General features: G+C 44.2%; 1 protein-coding gene across 1 annotated transcript; it reads left to right on the top strand.

Annotated features, from left to right (window-relative positions):
• The first annotated feature begins 13,102 nt into the window (after positions 1-13,102).
• Positions 13,103-17,709, top strand: ID2 (inhibitor of DNA binding 2). The gene is made up of 3 exons (XM_077812564.1): positions 13,103-15,763; positions 16,281-16,345; positions 17,083-17,709. Exons 1-2 carry the CDS (start codon positions 15,416-15,418, stop codon positions 16,335-16,337), a joined length of 405 nt encoding a protein of 134 aa, XP_077668690.1. The 5' UTR covers positions 13,103-15,415; the 3' UTR covers positions 16,338-16,345; positions 17,083-17,709.
• The last annotated feature ends 2,645 nt before the right edge of the window (positions 17,710-20,354 follow it).

Here is a 20,354-nt window from a genome sequence, read left to right as displayed (position 1 = left end):
AAATGGAAAATGATACTGTTCTTCTCTGATAGCATTTTGCCCTTACTTCACAGAGGGTGTATATGATTAGACAGCATGAAAAGCAGTGAAGAATCAAGCTTTCTGTGTATTAAAAAGAACCAGGACACACAGCCATAAGAAGTGTCCAAAACTTCACAGCAGGTCTGCTCATGTATTCATGCTCAGCCTCTGTGGTCTGGACAGTATTAAGTACAAGCTAGTATCCTTGTTGTGCGGGACTTAAGGGGTTTTGTTTATTTCATTTAAAAACCAGCAGACTTACAAGACTGGCTGTTGCAGAATGTTTCACAAACAGCAATCTCTCCCTTTCACGGGACCTCAGAGGTCTCTAGTACCTACATTCAGGAATTCCCCCATTATTGTCAGATGATTGGCACTGTCTCGCTGGAGTCTCCAATTTTAATTAATAAAAACACTAAAACAATCACAAGAATTGCTTGTGTGAAGCCTTTGATTGGGTGGGAACAATGCCTCTCCCTTCCATAAGGAGTTAGGCAAGTCGCAGAAGCTGGTAGAACTCCCTATCACTCTAACAGGATTAACGGATATATATATAACGTATATATACAGGAAACCCACCACACCACTGACCAACTCCCCTCTCTGCACTTGGAGCCAAGATGTAGCTGACAGATTTTAGGCCTGTCGTTTCTGAGAGAGTTGTATATGAATCAGTCCCTCAGCTGGGCATGGAGCTGAGGTCCACGCTGTGTAGTTTCAGCTGCACAGAACTCATTCGGAGTGAAATGAGGGAGGTGCTGTTTGGTGGCAGAAGGAAGGTTGATAAAATAGTTCTAGGCATAGGAGAAAGAAAATGACAAAAGGTGAACCTTGTGGCTGCTCTCATCTGCATCGGTTACTAATGGCAGCTGGGGAACATCATGCCGTGGGGACACCCTCACCACACTCTCTCAACCATGCCTCCTGCACCAGCTGCAGGAAGGGAGGTGGCATAGGAACCACTATTGCAGAAACAGGAGCATGTTTTCACATCGGCTACCTGTACAGATGATTTCACTCACCGCCTGCCTCACAGTTATCAACACTGTTCTGAAGGCATCATGGCAGAAGGGAATCTTAAGGAGGGATCTGAAGGAGAACAGGAGAGCAGCTGGGCAGATTTTTCCAGGGAGTTTGTTCCATGCATAGGGGTCAGCACAGGGAAAAGCATGAAGATGTCTGCGGCTGAAGCAGACTAACGCAGTAAAGGCTGGCATTGCGGGCGGGGGGAGAGGACCAAAGGGAGTGCTCAACGATGTGACTAAGTAATAGTGCTGATAGGGACAGCTCAATCATGAATGGTCTTAAAAGTAAGGACAAGAAGCTTAGGGCCTGGTTCCCAGGGTACTGGTCCTACTCCTTTCCAGGTTCCCTCCTTCCCACTCTAATTCATAAAGAGTTGTTGCAGACTTCCTCACTACAGCCATTTCGGTTGCCAGCTTCCTGGCTTTATACTAGCCCAGCCCCCACCTGTTCAGGAGAGCTTCACCTTCCAGTTTGGGGTTGTTTCTCCAGACTAATCCCCTCATGTGGGGCCTATCACACTAACTGGCCATTTCTCAGCTTCCTTAACCTTTTCAGGGTGGGTATAGGGTGAACCCTCCATCACATGTACACGTTATACTTAAGGCTTATTTACATCCTCATGGGGGGAGGGGTAAATCACACTAACATTAGCTAGTGCACACTTAACAGACAAGTGCAAAACAATTCTTCAAAGCATACTAACTGGCCAAGAAATACATATTCTATAATCAAATTTGAAAAAGTGTACTAAGTTCATTGTGTACTGAGTTAATGTGGGCTAATGTTTGTAGGCACACACCATTCATTTGCACAAGTTTACTAGTCCACCAAATGCTATCTCATGTGGCTTTGCATGTAGCCAAGACCAGCCTGCTTACCTATGTGCCCTCCACCGCTTTGGTGTCATAACACCTAGATGTCACATCCCCCGTACGTAGTATATTATGAAACACCCTCTTTTTGTTCATTTAACAACTATTCGTTGTCAAAATAAATAAAGTTCATTTGTGATATATTATCCATTCTTTTTTAAATTGTGTTTGTTCCTTTACGCCTAGTTTGCCAAATTTGCTAATTTGCAGTACCATAGGTCTCCCAGTTATTAGACCTAATTAACTAACTATGCAGAATGCCCAAAACCAGCCTCAAACACTCTATGTATACATACACACACACACACACACACATATATATATATACACATTATATGAAAAAAACTACATTAAAAGAACATTAAGGTTGCACGGTGAACCATTCATAAGTTAGGAAATGCCAGAAGTAAGGTTTCCTGGGCAATTTTAATTTGCCCACTCTCTGCAAGTATGCATTATGATATAGTCTTTAATTGCATTATCACATGCTATTTTCCCACAGGACCCCTGCTTCATTCAGTACACAGAATAGACAGCTATTAAATATTTTGTTTTATCTTCATCATTCAGTTGGTGACCTAGCTAAAAAATTTCAGCCTAAACTGTTAAAGTTTAGCAGTTGAATATAGAATTATTATTTTCCATGTCAGCTTTCCAATGGCTTTCATCACTGTAGCATCTGACTGCTTCGCAACATTAGTGAATTTAACTTCCCAACACACCTTACTGGAAGGTAAGGTGATATATCATCCCCATTTTACAGATGGGGTACAGAGGCTCAGTAAGGCACGGAAAAATTAAGGAAAAAATTCCCAAAAGTATCCACTACTTTTGGGTACCCAACTTCAGACACCTGGGGCCTGATTTTTCAGAGACCTCAGCATTTTTATAGCACTTTAGATGTTCAAGCACAGCTCCCAATGCACAATTAGTGGCCCTCTGTAAATAGTTTGGTTTGAACTAACTTACCCAGCATCCTATAGGAACTTTGTGGCAGAGGCAAGGTTAAAATCCAATTTTCCACAGTGTTATTCAATGGCCTAAGCCACGATATCATCCTTTCTTTTCTTCCATTCCCCCACCACCATTCCCTGCTCCTTACCTCTCTGCAGTCACTTCGGGCTGCATTCTCTTCCTCACACTGCTCTGGGGCCAACCGGGGAGCACTGAGAGCACAACAGAGACAGTCTCTCTCAATTCCAGTGCCCAGTACCACTGAACATCCAGCAGCTGGAATGAACAATTACAGAGAAAGTCCCCACATTCTCTGTAGCCTGGGGTTAGAGCAGGCTCAGTGCAGATAGACTCTTCAGCAAGTTTAGCTGATGGCTTCTAACAAGTCTCTACTGAGCATGTGCAAACAGCCATTTTCAGATGCTTAAAACTCAGCTAGGTTTAGGAGGATTTTCACAGAGAAGGCAAACGACACCTCTCTTCCTGGAGAAAACTCTTTCTAAACACAGCCTCACCACTGCAAACAGCAAAACATACGAAACACAAATAGCCCTAGCAGTGCTGTCAAAAAACCTAAAAACATACACGACATGCCAAATGTCTAAAAAATATGGGGAAAAACAGCATCAGCTTCCCCTCCAAAAGGCCCAAATGTAAGCACTGACAATCAGCCGTTCTTTCCTCACTCTAAGCCCGGAAGGCTCTTTCCCCAGTTCTGCCCACAAACCTTGAAGGGCCTTCTTCCTCTGTCCCTCCTCAGAGCCCTGATTTTTGCTTTTTTCCATCCGCCTTCCAAGCCCTGGGGCCATTCTTCCTCCTCCTGTGCCTCCATTTAGCACATTACTCTGTTTGCTCTTCTGGATTGGTGGTGCTCCTCTCTGTCATGTCCCCAGATGGACAGCTGAGAGCAGCAAGCACAGACATGAACTCCTGCACATGTTCAGACTAACATGCCCATTTCAGTCATACACAGGCTGGGCTGGCTGCAGCTTGACTCAGATCCTCCTCCCGCAGTTCAAAACAAAGGGATGACTCTTAAGTGTGACTCGGAGGGGGGCATCAACTATGACTTCAGGCCAAATTGTCTTCTTTCATGACTAACTGATACAAGAGACTGAGCAACTCCACTGAGCTGGCAGGCAGTGGGAGTCCATCCTGCTCTTCTCTCTTGCGTGGACAGGTTACAGAGCCTAACAACGTACCTGTGACCCAACAGCAAAGAGTGGCCCAGGCCAGAGTTAGCAAATGGAAGAAGCTATACAGTCCAAGAAAAACCCATGTAGTTGTCCTTTCCTTGCAATGCTTCTCCCTGCTCTTTCTGGCAGTGGGCTCCCACCATAGATCCAAACTTTGTGGATCCTTGCTTATCCATTCTCGGAACTAGATTTATCCATCCTTGGATACTGCCTTAATTTACCCAGCAAATCATGGGAATTTAATACCAGAAAAGAAGTTTGTTTTCTTCACACAACTTGCCTGATATGGTTTAGGTAGAAATGCCATAAACATTAGCTCATGTTTAACAGGTGCAGTCTCTTCTGTTTAGTATTAGGGGGTAGCCGTGTTAGTCTGTATCCACAAAAACAACAAGAAGTCTGGTGGCACCTTAAAGACTAACAGATTTATTTGGGCATAAGCTTTCGTGGGTAAAACACCACTTCTTCAGATGCATAGAGTGAAAATTACAGATGCAGACATAATATAATGACACATGAAGGGAAGGGAGTTACCTCACAAGTGGAGAACCAGTGTTGACAGGGCCAATTTGATCAGGGTGGATGTAGTCCACTCCCAATAATAGATGAGGAGGTGTCAATTCCAGGAAAGGCAACGCTGCTTTTGTAATGAGCCAGCCACTCCCAGTCCCTATTCAAGCCCAAATTAATGGTGTTAAATTTGCAAATGAATTTTAGTTCTGCTGTTTCTCTTTGAAGTCTGTTTCTGAAGTTTTTTGTTCAAGTATAGCTACTTTTAAATCTGTTATAGAATATCCAGGGAGATTGAAGTGTTCTCCTACTGGCTTTTGTATGTTACCATTCCTGATGTCTGATTTGTGTCCATTTATTCTTTTACGTAGGGACTGTCCGGTTTGGCCAATGGACATGGCAGAGGGGCATTGCTGGCACATGATGACATACATAACATTAGTAGATGTGCAGGTAAATGAGCCTCTGATGGTGTGGCTGATGTGGTTGGGTCCTCTGATGGTGTTGCTAGAGTAGATATGGGGACAGAGTAGGCAACGAGGTTTGCTACAGGGACTGGTTCCTGGGTTAGTGTTTCTGTGGTGTGGTGTGTATTGTTGGTGAGTATTTGCTTCAGGTTGGGGAGCTGTCTGTAAGTGAGGACTGGCCTGCCTCCCAAGGTCTGTGAGCGTGAGGGATCGTTTTCCAGGATAGGTTGTAGATCATTGATAATATGCTGGAGAGGTTTTAACTGGGGGCTGTATGTGATGGCCAGTAGTGTTCCGTTATTTTCCTTGTTGGGCCTGTCCTGTAATAGGTGATTTCTGGGCTCTTTTTCTTTGCCTTCTGATATTTGTGCCTTTAGGTTACACTTGGGTCACATTTTCCAGCTTTTCTCCACAACCGCAAGGGCTAGAAACTTACTTATTTTTTTAATTAATTAAAACTTAGATTCTCATGACTCCAGGAGCTGGGGCTTTACAAAAACACTAAATATCACAAGAGCTGCAATAAAATCTTGAGAATTACCAACACTGTGATAGGTAGAATGGGATACAAAATGGGGCTGTGATCTGGGCATGCATACAGGTTACAGAGGAAAAGGAAGAAGGTGAAAAGAAAACAGAGGACTGTGAAAGGGAGGAGGCAGACAATAAACAGTTGCAAAAGGGTTTAGCTTCTGATCATCATGAGTCACAGCCTCAGCTATAAATTATATTTATATATTTATATATTTATAGCCTCAGCTATAAATTAGCTCTTATGACTTTTGGCCCAGAATATTCTAAGAAGTTCTTGGATCCCTTTAAAGTTCTCTCACCCCCATCTCTGCTTGAAACAGTTTAAGCCTTAAATAATTCAATTTTGAGTTCAATTCCATTAGCTGTAGTGGCATGTAGTGCTACACAGGTGTTACCAAATTTAACACATCGAATATGTGTGCATACTTTCACAGTTTCATTAATAGGGGTAGATGGGGTTCTACAAGGGTATATGCGCAGCATTCCACCCTTTGGAGCTACTGACATCAGACTTACTCACCAACAATATAGTTAGCTGAAACCTGAACAATGAAACGGGTGACCTCAGATTACTTTAATTTCTCCCAATTGGAAGCCTACTGCCTACCTACAAAGAGTGTAACAGTTTTTGAAAATGACTAGACTGATGACTGCCTGATGATCAGTGACAGAAATAGTAAATTATACAAATACATATAAAATGCGATCAGTTTGATTTTTCTATAATCCATGGCTCATAATAAACAAGGGCACCAAACTTAACACTAGCTCTAAAAGGAACTTGAATAGTTGAGCTCTGGTAAGAAGGACCGATGACCTTTTGTTGGTCTCTAATGGAAAGGTCAGAGTACATATATGGGATTTCTCCTGTACAGCACACAGCACCTTAGAATGAACATGTTACCGACGTTCAATACCGTAGCTTGCTGAAACATGAACATTACCTTGTCATCTCCTTGAGACTGGGACTATGGTCACAATTTTTAGAGACCTAAGTCCCATTTTCAAATGTGGAGCCAGATTTTACATCTATTTAGGCACCTACAGAAAGGTGCCTAGTGGGATTTTTAAAAGTGCCTGATCATCAAATGAGCATTGATTTCAATGAGAGTTAGAATTCTTTAGGTTCCTAACTACCCTTGAAAATCTATCTCCACTTTTGAAAAATGGAACTTAGACTCCTAAATCACTTGGGCAATTTTGAAAATTTTACTCTATGCTTTAGTCTACATTTGGAAAACACCCGAAGACTGTGGGTGCTGTCCTAATGCTCTAGTTTCAGTGTCACCCTTGTAGAAGTGTCTGTTTTTATATTAGATTGCTCTCCATTACTGAGTTGATGGATTCCGGTCAAAAAGGAGAGATGCAATTCCAGCAAAGTGAGTTCCCCAACAATTATGCCACAGATCCACTGTGAGACCATTATGTCACAGATCCACTGTTCTCCTTAACCTCTGAAAATAGGCCAAGAAGAATTAGTTTAAATTGAAGCAAGGGCAGTTTAGGTTGGACACTAGGAAAAGCTTTCTGTCAGGGTGTTTAAGCACTGAAATAAATTGCCTAGGGAGAGTGGGAATTTCCATCATTGGACATTTTTAAGAGCAAGTTACACCTATTAGGGATGAGCTAGATAATACTTAGTCCTGCCATGAGTGCAGGGAACTGGACTAGATGACCTCTCAGGGTCCCTTCCAGTCCTACGATTCTATAATGGCATAGATTTTGATCCTCCTCTATGTGGCTGAAATCTTCATGGCACTTTATGCAAATACGCTTTACCCCATTAATTCATTAAATTTAATTCATTAATGAATTTCATTCATTAAAATTAATGAAGGTTGGAATTTTTGCAAAGAAGCACCCAGAACAGATTTTCAAAGGCTCCTTGCAATAATTCAATTTCCCAACCCTTCAAGTGAAATTAAAATTGGAATTTTGTGGCCCTTTTTCACTAGGGACCGAAAAATACCGACCCAGTCAGGTGGGATTGCACTCAAGCAGCTAGCACGAGCCACTCCTCCTGAGTCACTGGCCACACTGCTATTTTTAGAGCTAGCTTGAGCAGAGCTAGCATGTGGAAATTACATCTCCCAGCTGCTGTGTACATACACCCTCAGAAAGAGCCTGTAGCTTTCTTTTCTCCTTGGCATATCTCTGTTTCATACCATACATTGTAAGTAATTTTATGCTACACTCCTTTGATTTATTTTCTTGAGAGCTGCTATGGGTGCAAAATTTGGGAGATTTTAAGGATCTAAATCAGCGGTGGGCAAACTACAGCCCGCGGGCCACATCCAGCCTGTGGGACCATCCTGCCCAGCCCCTGAGCTTCCAGCCGGGGAGGCTAGTCCCCAGCCCCTCTCCCACTGTCCCCACTTCCTTGCAGCCACGCCACTGCATGGGCAGCGCTCTGGCCCACCGCTCCTGTTGGGCAGCGCAGCAGCGTGGCTGGCTCCAGCATGGTAAGGAGGTAGGGAGCGGGGGGGGGGGGTGGATAAGGGGCAGGGGGTTCCGAAGGGCAGTCAGGGGACAGGGAGCAGCGGGCGGTTGGATGGGGCAGAAGTTCGGGGGGGGGGGCAGTCAGGGAATGGGGAGCAGGGAGAGTTGGTTAGGGGGTGGGGTCCCAGGGGGTGGTTAGGGGAGGGGGTGTGGATAGGGGTCACGGCAGTCAGGGGACAGGGAGCGGGGAAGGGTTGGATGGGGAGGATCTCGGGGGGGGCGGTTAGGGGTGGGGGATCCTGGGAGGGCACGGTCAGGGGACAAGAAGCGGGGGGGGGGGGGTGGATAGGTCAGGGGTTCTGAAGGGGGCGGAAAGTGGGAGGGGGGTGGATAGGGGCTGGGGGCCAGGCCGTTTGGGGAGACACAGCCTTCCCTACCCAGCCCTCCATACAGTTGTGCAACCCCAGTGTGGCCCTCGAACCAAAAAGTTTACCACCCCTGATCTAAATGAATAGCTAAGTATGACATATGTGATATTCAGCTGTAAATATATTCTGATGCATAATATTATTCCTACTACAGTGGGGGATCTGACTGGTCCCAGATTTCAGCACAACAATAATAGTTATGGGGTCATTTAGTTGGGTCAGTATAAGCACATGCAACTAAACTTTTACTTGGCAAAGACTTGACTTAATCTAATTAAAATGTCAAATTACCTCAGCAGGACTGAACACACAGAGAGAACAGGATTCAAAAAGAAAGAGATGTGTTTACTTTCAAGTCACTAGATAAGCAGGAGGTAATAAGGCATATACAGGACACCTTGAACAATTAACATTTATTATTTCAAGCAGAACCCACATGTAAAAGGATTTTGCAGCAGCACCCTTCAAGTACCATCAACATAACAATAGCCCTTTGCAGATGGCACAGTTCTATGTTAAAGAAGCCAGGCCCCAGACACATAGTTCTGGGATTTGGATTCAAATGTCCCTGGAGTTAGTGGGGATTGGGGCAGGTTGCAACTGAGGGTCCAGGTTGCCCCGGGAAGAGGCGTTCAGGCACAAACATCTCTGGAGGCATTGGCAACCAGGTTTGGAACCTGAACATCCTCGGGGGTGCACGGGAATGGTGGGAACCACAGATCAGGCACAAACGTCCCTTGGGGTGCTGGGACCCAGGGTTTAAGCATGACAAGTCCTGAGGCTGTCCAGGGGCATTGGGAACCTGGATTTGAGCACAAACATTCCTGGGGGTGTACAGGGGCATTGGGAACTGGGATTCAGGCACCAATATCCCCACTGCACACGGGTCTGTTCAATCATGAACATTCCCCAGGGGCATGCGAGGACATTGGGAACAGGAGGGTTAATCATGACTGTCCCATGGGGCACACAGGAGCATTGGGAATGGGGTTTTTGATCACGAACATCCCTGGGAGTGCATGAGGACAATAGGGCTCGGGGTTTCATTCCCAAATGACCCCAGGATGTGTGGGGTGTTTGGGGCCAGGCCAGAGTTTAGGTGTAAATATCCTCAGGGCACTGTGGTGGTTGATGGCCCAAACCCTGGATCCCTTGTCAGGATAGTGGTTGGAGAAATGGATGAAGGGGATCTTTGCAGTCTGTTGCTGGCCCTCCCCACGAAGCAGCCTCCTCTTCCTGCTGATTCAACCCACGACTGCAGCTATTCCACCATGCTCTGTACCCAGCTTCCCACACCCACCTCCCTGCTGTTACTCTCCGCCCCTGCTCCCTCCCCTCCTGGGGCCGCTGCTGGAAGTGGAGTCGCGTGAGCCACCAGCAAGGTTTACGCATAGCAGCACACGACAGGCGCGTGGCAAAGAGCTTGCAGGAGCAGCAGTCGGTGTCCCTGCAATCTGGGACTGAGGTGATGGATAGGAAGGAGACAGGGGGCGGGGGAGGGGGGCTGTTTGCTGCTCAGTGATTGCATGGCCTAGATCTGATCATCAAGCAGCGGAAAGTATGTGTGGAGGGGTGGGGGCGAATCCCAACCCCCACAACAGTTGCAGTTTGCGTTGAACGCCCCCCACCAGACACAATCAGCCCTGAGCATCTCGGGCAGGGATAAGGTGGGTGCAAAGTGTAAGGGGAGGAAATGTGTCAGCAGCAGCATCTGAGAGCAGCAGAGCAAACGCAGACGGGAAATGAGCTTGCAAAGTGCACCCAGCAAAATGAGCGAGGGGATAAGTTGCTTCTATGTCAACTGCAGGCTGATTAACCAAAAAACAATCACTTTGATGGCAGAGTTTTAGCAGGAGCAGGCTCATGCTTGGTTTCAGCTACATTCCCCACTCTATAAGCACAATGTGTTTCTTGTTATAGCCAACAACAAAAAATGGGACACAGGTTTTTTCCTGTATGGGCTACATCATAATATTAAGCTGTGAGTTTAGTTCTGGACAAACAATCTCTTGTTGCATCTCTGAGATGGAGGTTAATGAATTCCCACAGATGATGTTGGCCAAACAGTGGTCAGCTTGTGACTTGATTTCCAACAGCATGATGTGAGGGGATCAGTATAGAAAAGCACTTTTAAGGGAAGAGGCTGCCTACAGCAGGATTGTTTCTACAAGCTAATTGTACTAAGTGCAGCTGCATAAAGCTGGATCAACAGTAATAGAAGGCAGCGCAGACTTCCTGACGCCAGCCCTGCAGAGCTCCCACCAACAGACTGGCAATTCCAGATTGTTTTCCAGACCTTATCTCTCCGAAGTTAGGTTTTTTTGGGGTTGGTTTTTTTTTGTTGTTTTTTTTTTTTTAATTTTGCGACCGGAACAAAGTAACAGGAAAATCCTTTGTAAAGGCAGAAAAAGCTGTTACGGATCAGCGCACTTAACAGAATGTGTAATTAAGTATTTTGCATGCAGGCTTGTCCCTCTTCCCCCCAAAAAGTCTAAAACTGCATTCTTTGGATGGATCTGAAACGTGAGACAAACAAAAAGGATCAGGCACTTCAAAGTAATTGGGTTTAGGTAGGTATTTCACCAGGAACATTGACAACCTCTATGTCATAACATATTTAGCCAACATACTTTTTTTCGATATGTTGGGTTGTGGCAATAAGGTGGAGAAGGGACAGGATTAACAACAGATTTTAGTAAAGTCTGATGACATAAGTACGCAGCAGTTAAAGGCATTTATACTAGTTCTAGTGGGTTTTTAGATACATTTTATTACACATACAGGGTCTTGGGTATGAAAACTTTCAAGATCCTTACTCATAAGGAAAATAAGTGACTGATACCCAAGAGCCGATAGACGGGCTCTGCTTCCCATGAAGAGCTCCATTTTCCCAAGACTGCTTGGGAGTGTCAAACCCAGGGGGCAACAACCTGAATTCTTATGTAACCCAGAGGCTGTTTCCTAGAAAACCACAACAATCTGCCTGGTGAGAGAGCAAGGTCGGGAACTTTTCAAACACCTCTGCACAGAGAAGGAGCCGCGGTTTCTCTCCTTTCTCATTATGAGCTCATTACTGTTTCACACGGTGGACCAACGGGGCACAGAGGTTTCATTTCTCTTCTGATAAGGACCAGCCCAGATCATGCTAATGGAGGGCAGCAGCACCGCGGTGAGGCTGCCGGATGCAATGGGGGGGGGGGGTTGCCTCGCCTCGCCTCGCCTCTGGTTTCCAGCAGGACCCTGCCTCGGGCAGGACGGGGCGCTGGGCACAGAACGAGCCCCGCGCGGGAATGTCCTGCGGGGCCGGGAGGGAGCAGCCGCTGGGGGCCGGGACCCGGCGCCCCGCCTAGGGCCCCTGTTCAGCTCCCCGGGGCTGCCGGGCCCCACGCAGTGGCCTGGGAGAGGGAGGGGATCTCCCCGGCTCAGCTGCGGGTGCCCGCGGTGCCCCCGCGGTGCGCGTACGCCCGGGCCGGGCCCCACAGCCTCCCACAGACCAGGGCTCAGCCCCGGTCGCCATGGCAGCCGCCTAAGCGGCGCCGCGGGGCCCGGCCGAGAAAGGCGGGAGGAGGCCGCGAGGGGTGATGTCACGGGGCTGGCGCCGCGCAGTCCGGCCCGGCCCTCGGGGCTGGAGCGGGGAGGGGGGGGCGGGGCTGCGCCGCCTGGTCCCCACACGCCGGGGGGGGCCGCCGGGGAGAGCCTGGCGAGCTGGGGCTCTCAAGGCGGGGAATTCCCCTCCAGGCCGGCTCACTGCGGGGGATCAAAGCCCCCTCGCGCCAGGGCGGGGAGCTCCATCCCCCTCCGCGCCCCAGGCGCTGGGGGTCGCTAGCCCCGCTCACTACAGGGCCGTCCGTCTCTCGGGGCCCTGGAGAGAGGGGTGGCCCCTGCGGGAGTGACGGGGGGGGGGGGGCTCATGTTCTAGGGAAGAAGATGCTTCCCTCTACTGCAGGGTTGTGTGCAGCGGGGAGGAGGGTGGGAGGAAGAGCAGTAGAGCACCGCTTTGTGTGACAGGAGCTCGCATACTTTTCTTCCAGATGTTAGCAGCAGCATATTGAGGTTGGGAATAGGGAAACAGATACAGGGTTGGGACTGACATCTATTTCTAAGGGAGTTTCACATGGAGTGTCATCTAGTCCTCTTTGCAACGTTCTTGGAGGTCCTGAGGGAAAGTGCTACAGCAGTTCCAAGGGGTACTGTTTTCTGAGATTCCCTGCACACAAATCCATTCACCTTTTGCACAGTATGAAAATAAACAAAATCCAAGGCTGTGTGTAAAACTGCAGGGACAATTTGGACTACAAGGATTAGAAGGGGGGGGGGAGTTTCAAAGTTTTAGGGGATCTATCTTCTATTGTAAAATCTTTCAAGAGTGACAGACTTTCAAAACAGGCCTTAAAATCAGTCTGAAAAATGACAGAGTGTAAACAGAAATCAAGAGTCCCCAAGCAGAAATGGAGTTTGTGTGCTTTAAACACCACTTTTCATGCAGAAAGTACACATATCATGGCAATCATTTGATCACAGAGTCTATTAATCTGGTTAGTTCCTCTTCATATAATTCCACTCTATAAAACAAAATTTTAAAAAATGTGAATTGTTAAGTATTCGATATGGAGGAATGAAACCAACTCTGAATAAAGCAGTCCTTTGCAAAAGCCTAGGAGGACTGTAACATTGTTTCATTATCCAGGGATGGCAGATAATGAGAGAAACATGAAGATATTTATTTATATTGGCTATTATTTTACCAATATAGTGTCAAAACAAAACCTGTTCCACTGGGGCACTTGTGGAACAGAAATACAAGCAAGTCAGTAGGGTAAAATCTGTGATAATAAATCACCAGATTTAATATAAATGAGATTTTGTTAATTTAGTGTTTAGAAGAATTGGAGTTACAGTCAGTATTTGTTTATTTTAATTAAGCTGTTGATTATTTTCCACACAGGTTTTTATTGACTGTGCCTTTTAATTGTACTTAAACAATGTACTTGTCTTCCTGTAAGATTGAATGGAGAGCTTCACTTTCACCCTTCACATTTCAAAATGATTGAATTGTGTTCCTGTCAGGCTCAGCACCGCCTACACCCCTAGATAAAAGCCCTGGGGCAAATAAGCTTGTGTTGCAGTCAGCAAAATGTCCTGTCAGAGACCTCCCCAAGCACCAGCTAAGGAATGCGACATTAATTGGAGGAAAATATTGATTGATCCCTACAGAGCTCTGCCTCCAGTTCCCAATAATGATCCCTTTCCCCCCCTCAAATGGAGTATGATGTAGCTATGTAACAAGGACCCAACAACATGGATAAATCAAATACTTGTGTGTCTTCTTTAATACAATTCTCAAATGCCCACGCTGACTTTACATCTATATATTAGTGTAGTGTAAGTGGTTTTTGTGCAGTACAGAACTATGTGTGTTGGAAAATTTAACAAGTTACAGTACAATCAATCATATATAATTTCCATATCTTGAAGTTTACAATTTCATAGCTTTAGCCTTCCTTGAGTAGTCCGTGAAACAATGGGAATTAGTTCTGATAATCAGCAGTCGAGTGCAAGACAAAATGTGGGAAATGCGATTGGGCAAAAGGAAAATTTCAAAGACTGTTTCTCTCATCAAAATAATCACTGTATGTTTGTAATGTGTCTGGAAGATGTGTCTCATTGGCTTCAGCAAAAGCAAAGATGCAGAAATACAGTACAGTAAGTATTCACATTTGTCACCAGAATCAATCTATGCAGACTTAATTACAGTCACATCACATGCACTGGTGGGTTACAGGTCAGCAGCCTTTCAGAGGTAATATGTGTAAATGCACTTTCAATATTTGCCTAATGATCACCAGTTAATAGCAACGTTTAAAATAGCCCTATCCTACTCATGAGACAACAAGCTAACAGTGCAGTGACTTCTCAGTCTTTTAAATCCCTGAGCTATCAGTTCTGTCGCTGAGTATTCTGTCATTATAGGAAAAAGTTCCAGTTGATCTTGTTCATTTATTTGACTTTTTTATGCTTATACCTCCTGCAGTGCTTCAGCATACAATACTTATTAGTGAAGGTGATGTACACAACCATATATAAAAAAGAAAGACCTGTTTGTTACCATAATTCAAACTGACTTTCAGGAAGTATCAGGCTTCACTGACACCATGTTACAACTGCAGACTTTATCTGCTTATGACAGGTTTCAGAGTAGCAGCCGTGATAGTCTGTATCCGCAAAAAGAAAAGGAGGACTTGTGGCACCTTAGAGACTAACAAATTTATTTGAACATAAGCTTTCGTGAGCTATAGCTCACTTCCTTTGGTGTATTCTGCACTTATCATGTTTATAGTGTGTCCACCACTACCACACCACACACAAAAATGCTCATAATGTGCTTATGCTCCCAGAGCCTAGTTCATTTTCAGATCCTAAATTTGCAACATTTTTCATTCCAATTTTATCCAAGCTAGCTCTTTAAAATGAAGACGAAAATATTAGGGGAGCATCTGTTGTACTGGAGAGGGCTGAGGGCTCTGTGATCAGACCTGGCTCTTTGCAACCACAATGCAAAATGCCCATTTCATTCCTTTCTCAGTGCCTTTGTAAAATGAGTCAGGAGAGCTCAGCAGTTACTGTACAGTATTTACTATCCTCAGCTGTGCCTAGAATAGCCACACCCCATTCCTCACGATTGGCTCAGAATGCGGAAGACCTGAACCTTCTTTTAGGTTTTTTTGTACCAGTGAGAATGTTTCCCTGCCTGATGGACACATTGGGTGCCTCCAATGGCAGCAAGCACTGGCTGGATTTGGCAGCTCCTGAGCCTGCAGTATAAAAGCAAGTAGAGGCAGCTTGCTGCTTCATTCTGAGCTCAGGCAGCTGCTTAGAGAAAGAAAAGGAAGGAAGGGAGATAGTCAAGCAGGCAGAGAGATCCCTTAGTGTGTGTTTTCTGTACCCTGGAAGTCGGGCTCTCTCCCAGCATGAAAGCTTTCAGTCCTGTCAGATCCGTCAGGAAAAACAGCCTCTCTGAACACACCCTGGGAATATCCCGGAGCAAAACCCCCGTGGATGATCCTATGAGTTTGCTATACAACATGAACGACTGCTATTCCAAACTGAAAGAGCTAGTGCCCAGCATCCCTCAGAACAAAAAAGTGAGCAAGATGGAAATTCTGCAGCACGTTATTGACTACATCCTGGACCTGCAGATTGCTTTAGACTCACACCCCAGTATTGTCAGCCTCCATCACCAGAGACCAGGACCAAATCCTTCCTCCAGAACTCCTCTGACCACCTTAAACACAGACATCAGCATCTTGTCATTACAGGTAAATGTCTTAGCCCTGGTTGTATGCAGTGTTGTTGTAGCTGTGTTGGCCTGAAGAAGAGCTCTGTGTAATCTTGAAAGCTTGTATCTCTGAGCAACAGAAGTTGGTCCAATAAAAGATATTACCTCACCTACCTTGTCTCATTAGCCTTGGCTGGCTTTTCTCCCTCCTTGTTGGCTGTCTTCCTGGCCTATGTGCAGAGTCTGAGATTGGACCTTTATAGTGATAATGGACATTGCTGTTAGGAAGTCAGTACTAGCGTGATGTATCTTTTATGATGGGGGTGACTGGCATGAGAAACTGTTACATGTTTTTTTGTAGCTAATACTAATCATTTTAGATTGAAATAGATGAAAATACCTCAATTGCTAGGCAGCCCTAGTAATGTTGGTTGTCATTGTGAATCTAATTGTGACATGTCATATGGAATGAGCTTCATGATCCAGAGTATTTTGTATTTTTTGTCGTGCTGTTAAGATATTTAACACTGCGCTGTTTTTATTTTTCTTCTTTACAGACATCTGAATTCCCTTCAGAATTAATGTCAAATGACAGCAAAGCACTTTGTGGCTAAATTCAATGGTGAGTGTTTGTGGCTCTTCGTTTTCAAAGAATAAATATAATGCAAAATACAATTTATTTTGGGGAGGAAAATGTGTGTATGGGCTTGGATTTAAGACACTTTTTAATTTATAATAAAAGTAACAGGTTTATCGGAGGATACCTTTATAACCAGTAATCAAGCCATAACAATTACACTAGTAATTCATTTGGGGGTAGCCCAAATGAAAGTGTATTTTCGCCTTCCAAATAAGTAGTATAGACTGTTTACCCTGATACTATCCCTTTGTACTTAAATATATCACCACAAAATGTAAATTCTGTGATTATCTGTTCCTAAAACTCTAACCTTCAATGAAGTGACTGATTTAGTTGAGGATTTTAGCATAATCCGTTAAATTTTGTGATGTGGGATTGTCTGCACTATCAGTTAAATAAGTGTCTGCTTCTAATCAAATAATTGCTGTAAGAGGCAGACTGGCGCCTCTGAGCAGTGCAGTTACAGAGATCCAAATAGAGTTTGGACTGAGAATCCTCTTTCTGCCCCTCCTGCTGAACGTATGTTATTTTAATGTTTAATTTGTGCTTTTGAGGGGGGTGCGTGTGTGTGTGTGTTTTGCATCTGGACGCCAGGGTTTGCCCAATCTTTGAGTGTTTGGTTAAATGTTCAAACTGTGGCTTCCTCTCTGGCGCCAGTCTGTCCGGATCTCTGCCCTGTTAGCATTCTCCTAAATACTCCTCTTTTCAATCTTTTGCAGGTGTTTGCTGACTTTTTTTTCCCCCACAAGAAAATGTCTACAGGATTTTTTTTTTTTTTTTTTGAGGTGCTGAACTTATTTTTCAGCTGTATCTGGAGGGGGAATCTACATCTAATTAAATGGACCTTTTAAAACTAATAAAGAAGAAAAGAACTGAGATCTCTCCCCCCCTCCCCAACTTGGACTGATCTTAGCTATTTATGAAGAGACTTTAAATGCCCTTTCCCTAGTTGGAAGGTGTCCTTTATATACTATTCCCAGCATGGGGAGTGAAACATAAAAACTCACAAGGAATTGCCCATTTTAAAGCAGACTTTGCCTTTTATTCCAAAGGTGGAGCGTGAGTATCAGGAGGATCCAGTGTTCAGTTTCTTAGGGAAGTCCATGGTCAGAAATGACCTTTTGATGCAAGCCTAGGATTGAATACTGTGTATATATTTATATATAAATATATATATATATATATATATGAGAGTGAAACCTTGTGAACTCTTTAATCAGAGTTTTCTTGTATAGTGGCAGAAATGTACATTTCTGCAAAAAGTGTAATGATGTACTTAATCATGCTAAACTTTTTATAAAAGTTTAGTTGTAAACTTAACCCTTTTTATACAAAATAAATCAAGTGTGTTTATTGAAATGATTTCCTGCTTTATTCTTGGGGGCCAACAGTTTGCTGGGGCCAGCCGGGTGTTATAATTTTACAAAGTAACAGTTCAAATATGTGTAGAACATAAAATTACTATAAGTTACTATTTTTAATTTCTTGTAATTTGACTAAAACTTATTTTAATGTATGTTCTAAACTTCTAGCCAATCATCTTATAAACAGTGTATAAGAAATTGCCAGAGTTATGGATTATTACAGAGCCGATGCTATTGAGGAACAGTTTGGAAATAGACACAAAAGTAGTTAGTCCTAAGAAATTCCCTTGGTGTTTGATTCCCCCCCGTTGATGACTCACTTTCAGTTCTCCAGTAGTGCTGCCCAAGATCTGGTAACTTGCTTTTAGAATAATTACACAGAATTAAGGGCTGTGGCTAGCTATTAGTCTCCCAACCACTTAATTTCTGCAAAAGGCTTTGAATGCAAAAGTTGGTGATGCGTTAACATGTGATTTGGAATAATGAAGTGACTGTTGCCTTTCCACACTGGAATTTACATGCTTCCATGCAATAGCTCAGTGAAATGGGTTTTCTAATCAGTTGCAGCAGCTTCTCCATATGACTATTGAGAATTGAACTAAATCACTGCTGTGTTACTGATTAAACTTTGGCTGGTCCTAGCATTAACTCTTTGTCCATGAAAGAGAAATTAAGCCTGTAATGAGACTCAACATTTTTAAAAGCAAAGTATGATTTGGTATTTCTTATGTATACATTCTAGTACTACTCAAGGGCATTTGTTGTACTGTACTTGTCCACTGTAAGTTACCTGTCTTCATCTGATTTATTTTGTTGCCATAACATAAGAGGGAGGGTGGGGATGCATTTACTTGAACCTCCTGGTATTGCACTCTATTTTAAACTAAGCTATAAAGTTTCCTAAACTGGGAATTCCAAACAAGTCAACTTCAAAATCCTATAACTGAATGGAGTTATTTGCAGTGGAATGAGGGGAACTCTGATAATGGTCTGGGTAAGGACTGTTCTGCAGAAGGAGTTACCTTAGGCCTGGTGGGTCGGGTTGAGATTTGTGGACTCTTCCAGGAAAAGGCACCTCCACCTGAGGCCAGTACACTTTCATCATAGTGAACAGATGTGTGGGTGGCACCACACAGTCTGCATCGGCTGCCTTTCCTTGACCTTGACACCAAATCCATCCTCTGAAGCTGGGGAGAAAGCCAGCTCTGATCTCTTAATACAGAAGCTGCCCTGACCAATCAGTAGCGCAACCCTTTGTGAGGGGTCAATGCAATAAGAACACAAGCCTTGCATTGAAAGTCTGGATTCAGAATAGGGTGAGGTGGGGGAGGAGAGCTAATCTACTGCTTCTCACACTACACCCACCTCTCTGTCAAACCAGTGATTAAAAGTCTCCAGAACTGTAGCAAACATTTAATGCCTCCTATGGAGAAACCCTGCCACTGGCTCAGCAACAGTAGGGCTGCATGCAGTTTGTTCTAATTTTGCACAGTGAATGATTAACCCCACAAGAAAGTATTTAAATTAAAAAAAAAAACACCTTAGCTTCATTTACACAAGTCAACATATCTCAATGCCCCTAAAATTATTCTTGCAGATGAATTTTCTCGAACCCAAATCAGGCCCTAGGATTTTAATCTGTTTTGAGGTCTTCGGTCTCTTTTTCCCACAGTAACACGCTAACGCACTCAAACACCAGCAGGTTCCTCCCTCCCCCTCAAAGCTGATTTTCCACCTAAATCTTGAGTCCGGCTGAGGTTGTAAACAGGCAGTAATGCATGCTGCTGTAAGGTCAATTTTTCTTTTCTTTTTTTTTGGGGGGGGGGTAGGGGTCTTAGGAAGTTAAGAAAAAAACTAGCAGAAGCATTAAGGATTACAGCATAGCCCCTTAGAAAGCAAGGAACTGTGTTTCTTGGACACTTTTGAATTATGGGGTGACAAATATATTAGTAGACCCAAACTAATGTTTCTCACTCATGTACTGTCAAAACAGGAGTTTTTCCATTGCCAAGGATGTGGGGGTTTCTTGCAGGGCAGGAGGGGGCAGGGGAAAGGGAGAAGAACAATAGAAAACCACACCTGCTTTTAAAAATGCAAATTAAATAGTTTCCTTCTTCAAGGATTAACTACCTGTGACTTAATTTGGCATTTCCACCACGCATTTCCTCTGACCAGTGCTTGGGGCTTATTAGTCACCTAGTTCTAAATGTTTTACTAGAGACTGACACTCATTGGGTTCATACTGAAATGTTTATCGTTCAAAAGATCAACTGCAAAGTTAAAGCTTGGTCCCTAGAACTTTCACATTGATGCTCATGTGAAGAATTGGGCCTCCCTTTATTATCTAACATTGGCCTCATAAAAGTTTCTGCATATGAATAGGGAATCCTAGATCAATTACTTTTCACCCTCTGGGGCCTGGCGTAAACTATAAGATTATATTGTATCTGAAAACAGCAGCTGCCAACAATCATGTTACATGTCTTGATGCTGAATATGGTAGATCAGGACAAAACGTGGTCAACAAGTCAGTTAAGGTGTGTTAGCAAACATGTTTATTAGCTGTAAAATTATGTGGCATAGAGCAGGCCTAAAAGTTGCAAATGCAGCCACAGATTTAAGTGTAA

This window comes from Eretmochelys imbricata, chromosome 3, assembly GCF_965152235.1.
Source record: "Eretmochelys imbricata isolate rEreImb1 chromosome 3, rEreImb1.hap1, whole genome shotgun sequence".
Classification (NCBI taxonomy): Eukaryota; Metazoa; Chordata; order Testudines; family Cheloniidae; genus Eretmochelys; species Eretmochelys imbricata.
This window is presented reverse-complemented; position numbering and strand designations above follow the sequence as displayed.

Coding starts and splice junctions, on each gene's coding strand:
- ID2 (XM_077812564.1), top strand. CDS start 15,416: ATGAAAGCTTTCAGTCCTGTCAGATCCGTCAGGAAAAACAGCCTCTCT. Junction 15,764..16,280: donor TCAGCATCTTGTCATTACAG/GTAAATGTCTTA, acceptor TCTTCTTTACAG/ACATCTGAATTCCCTTCAGA.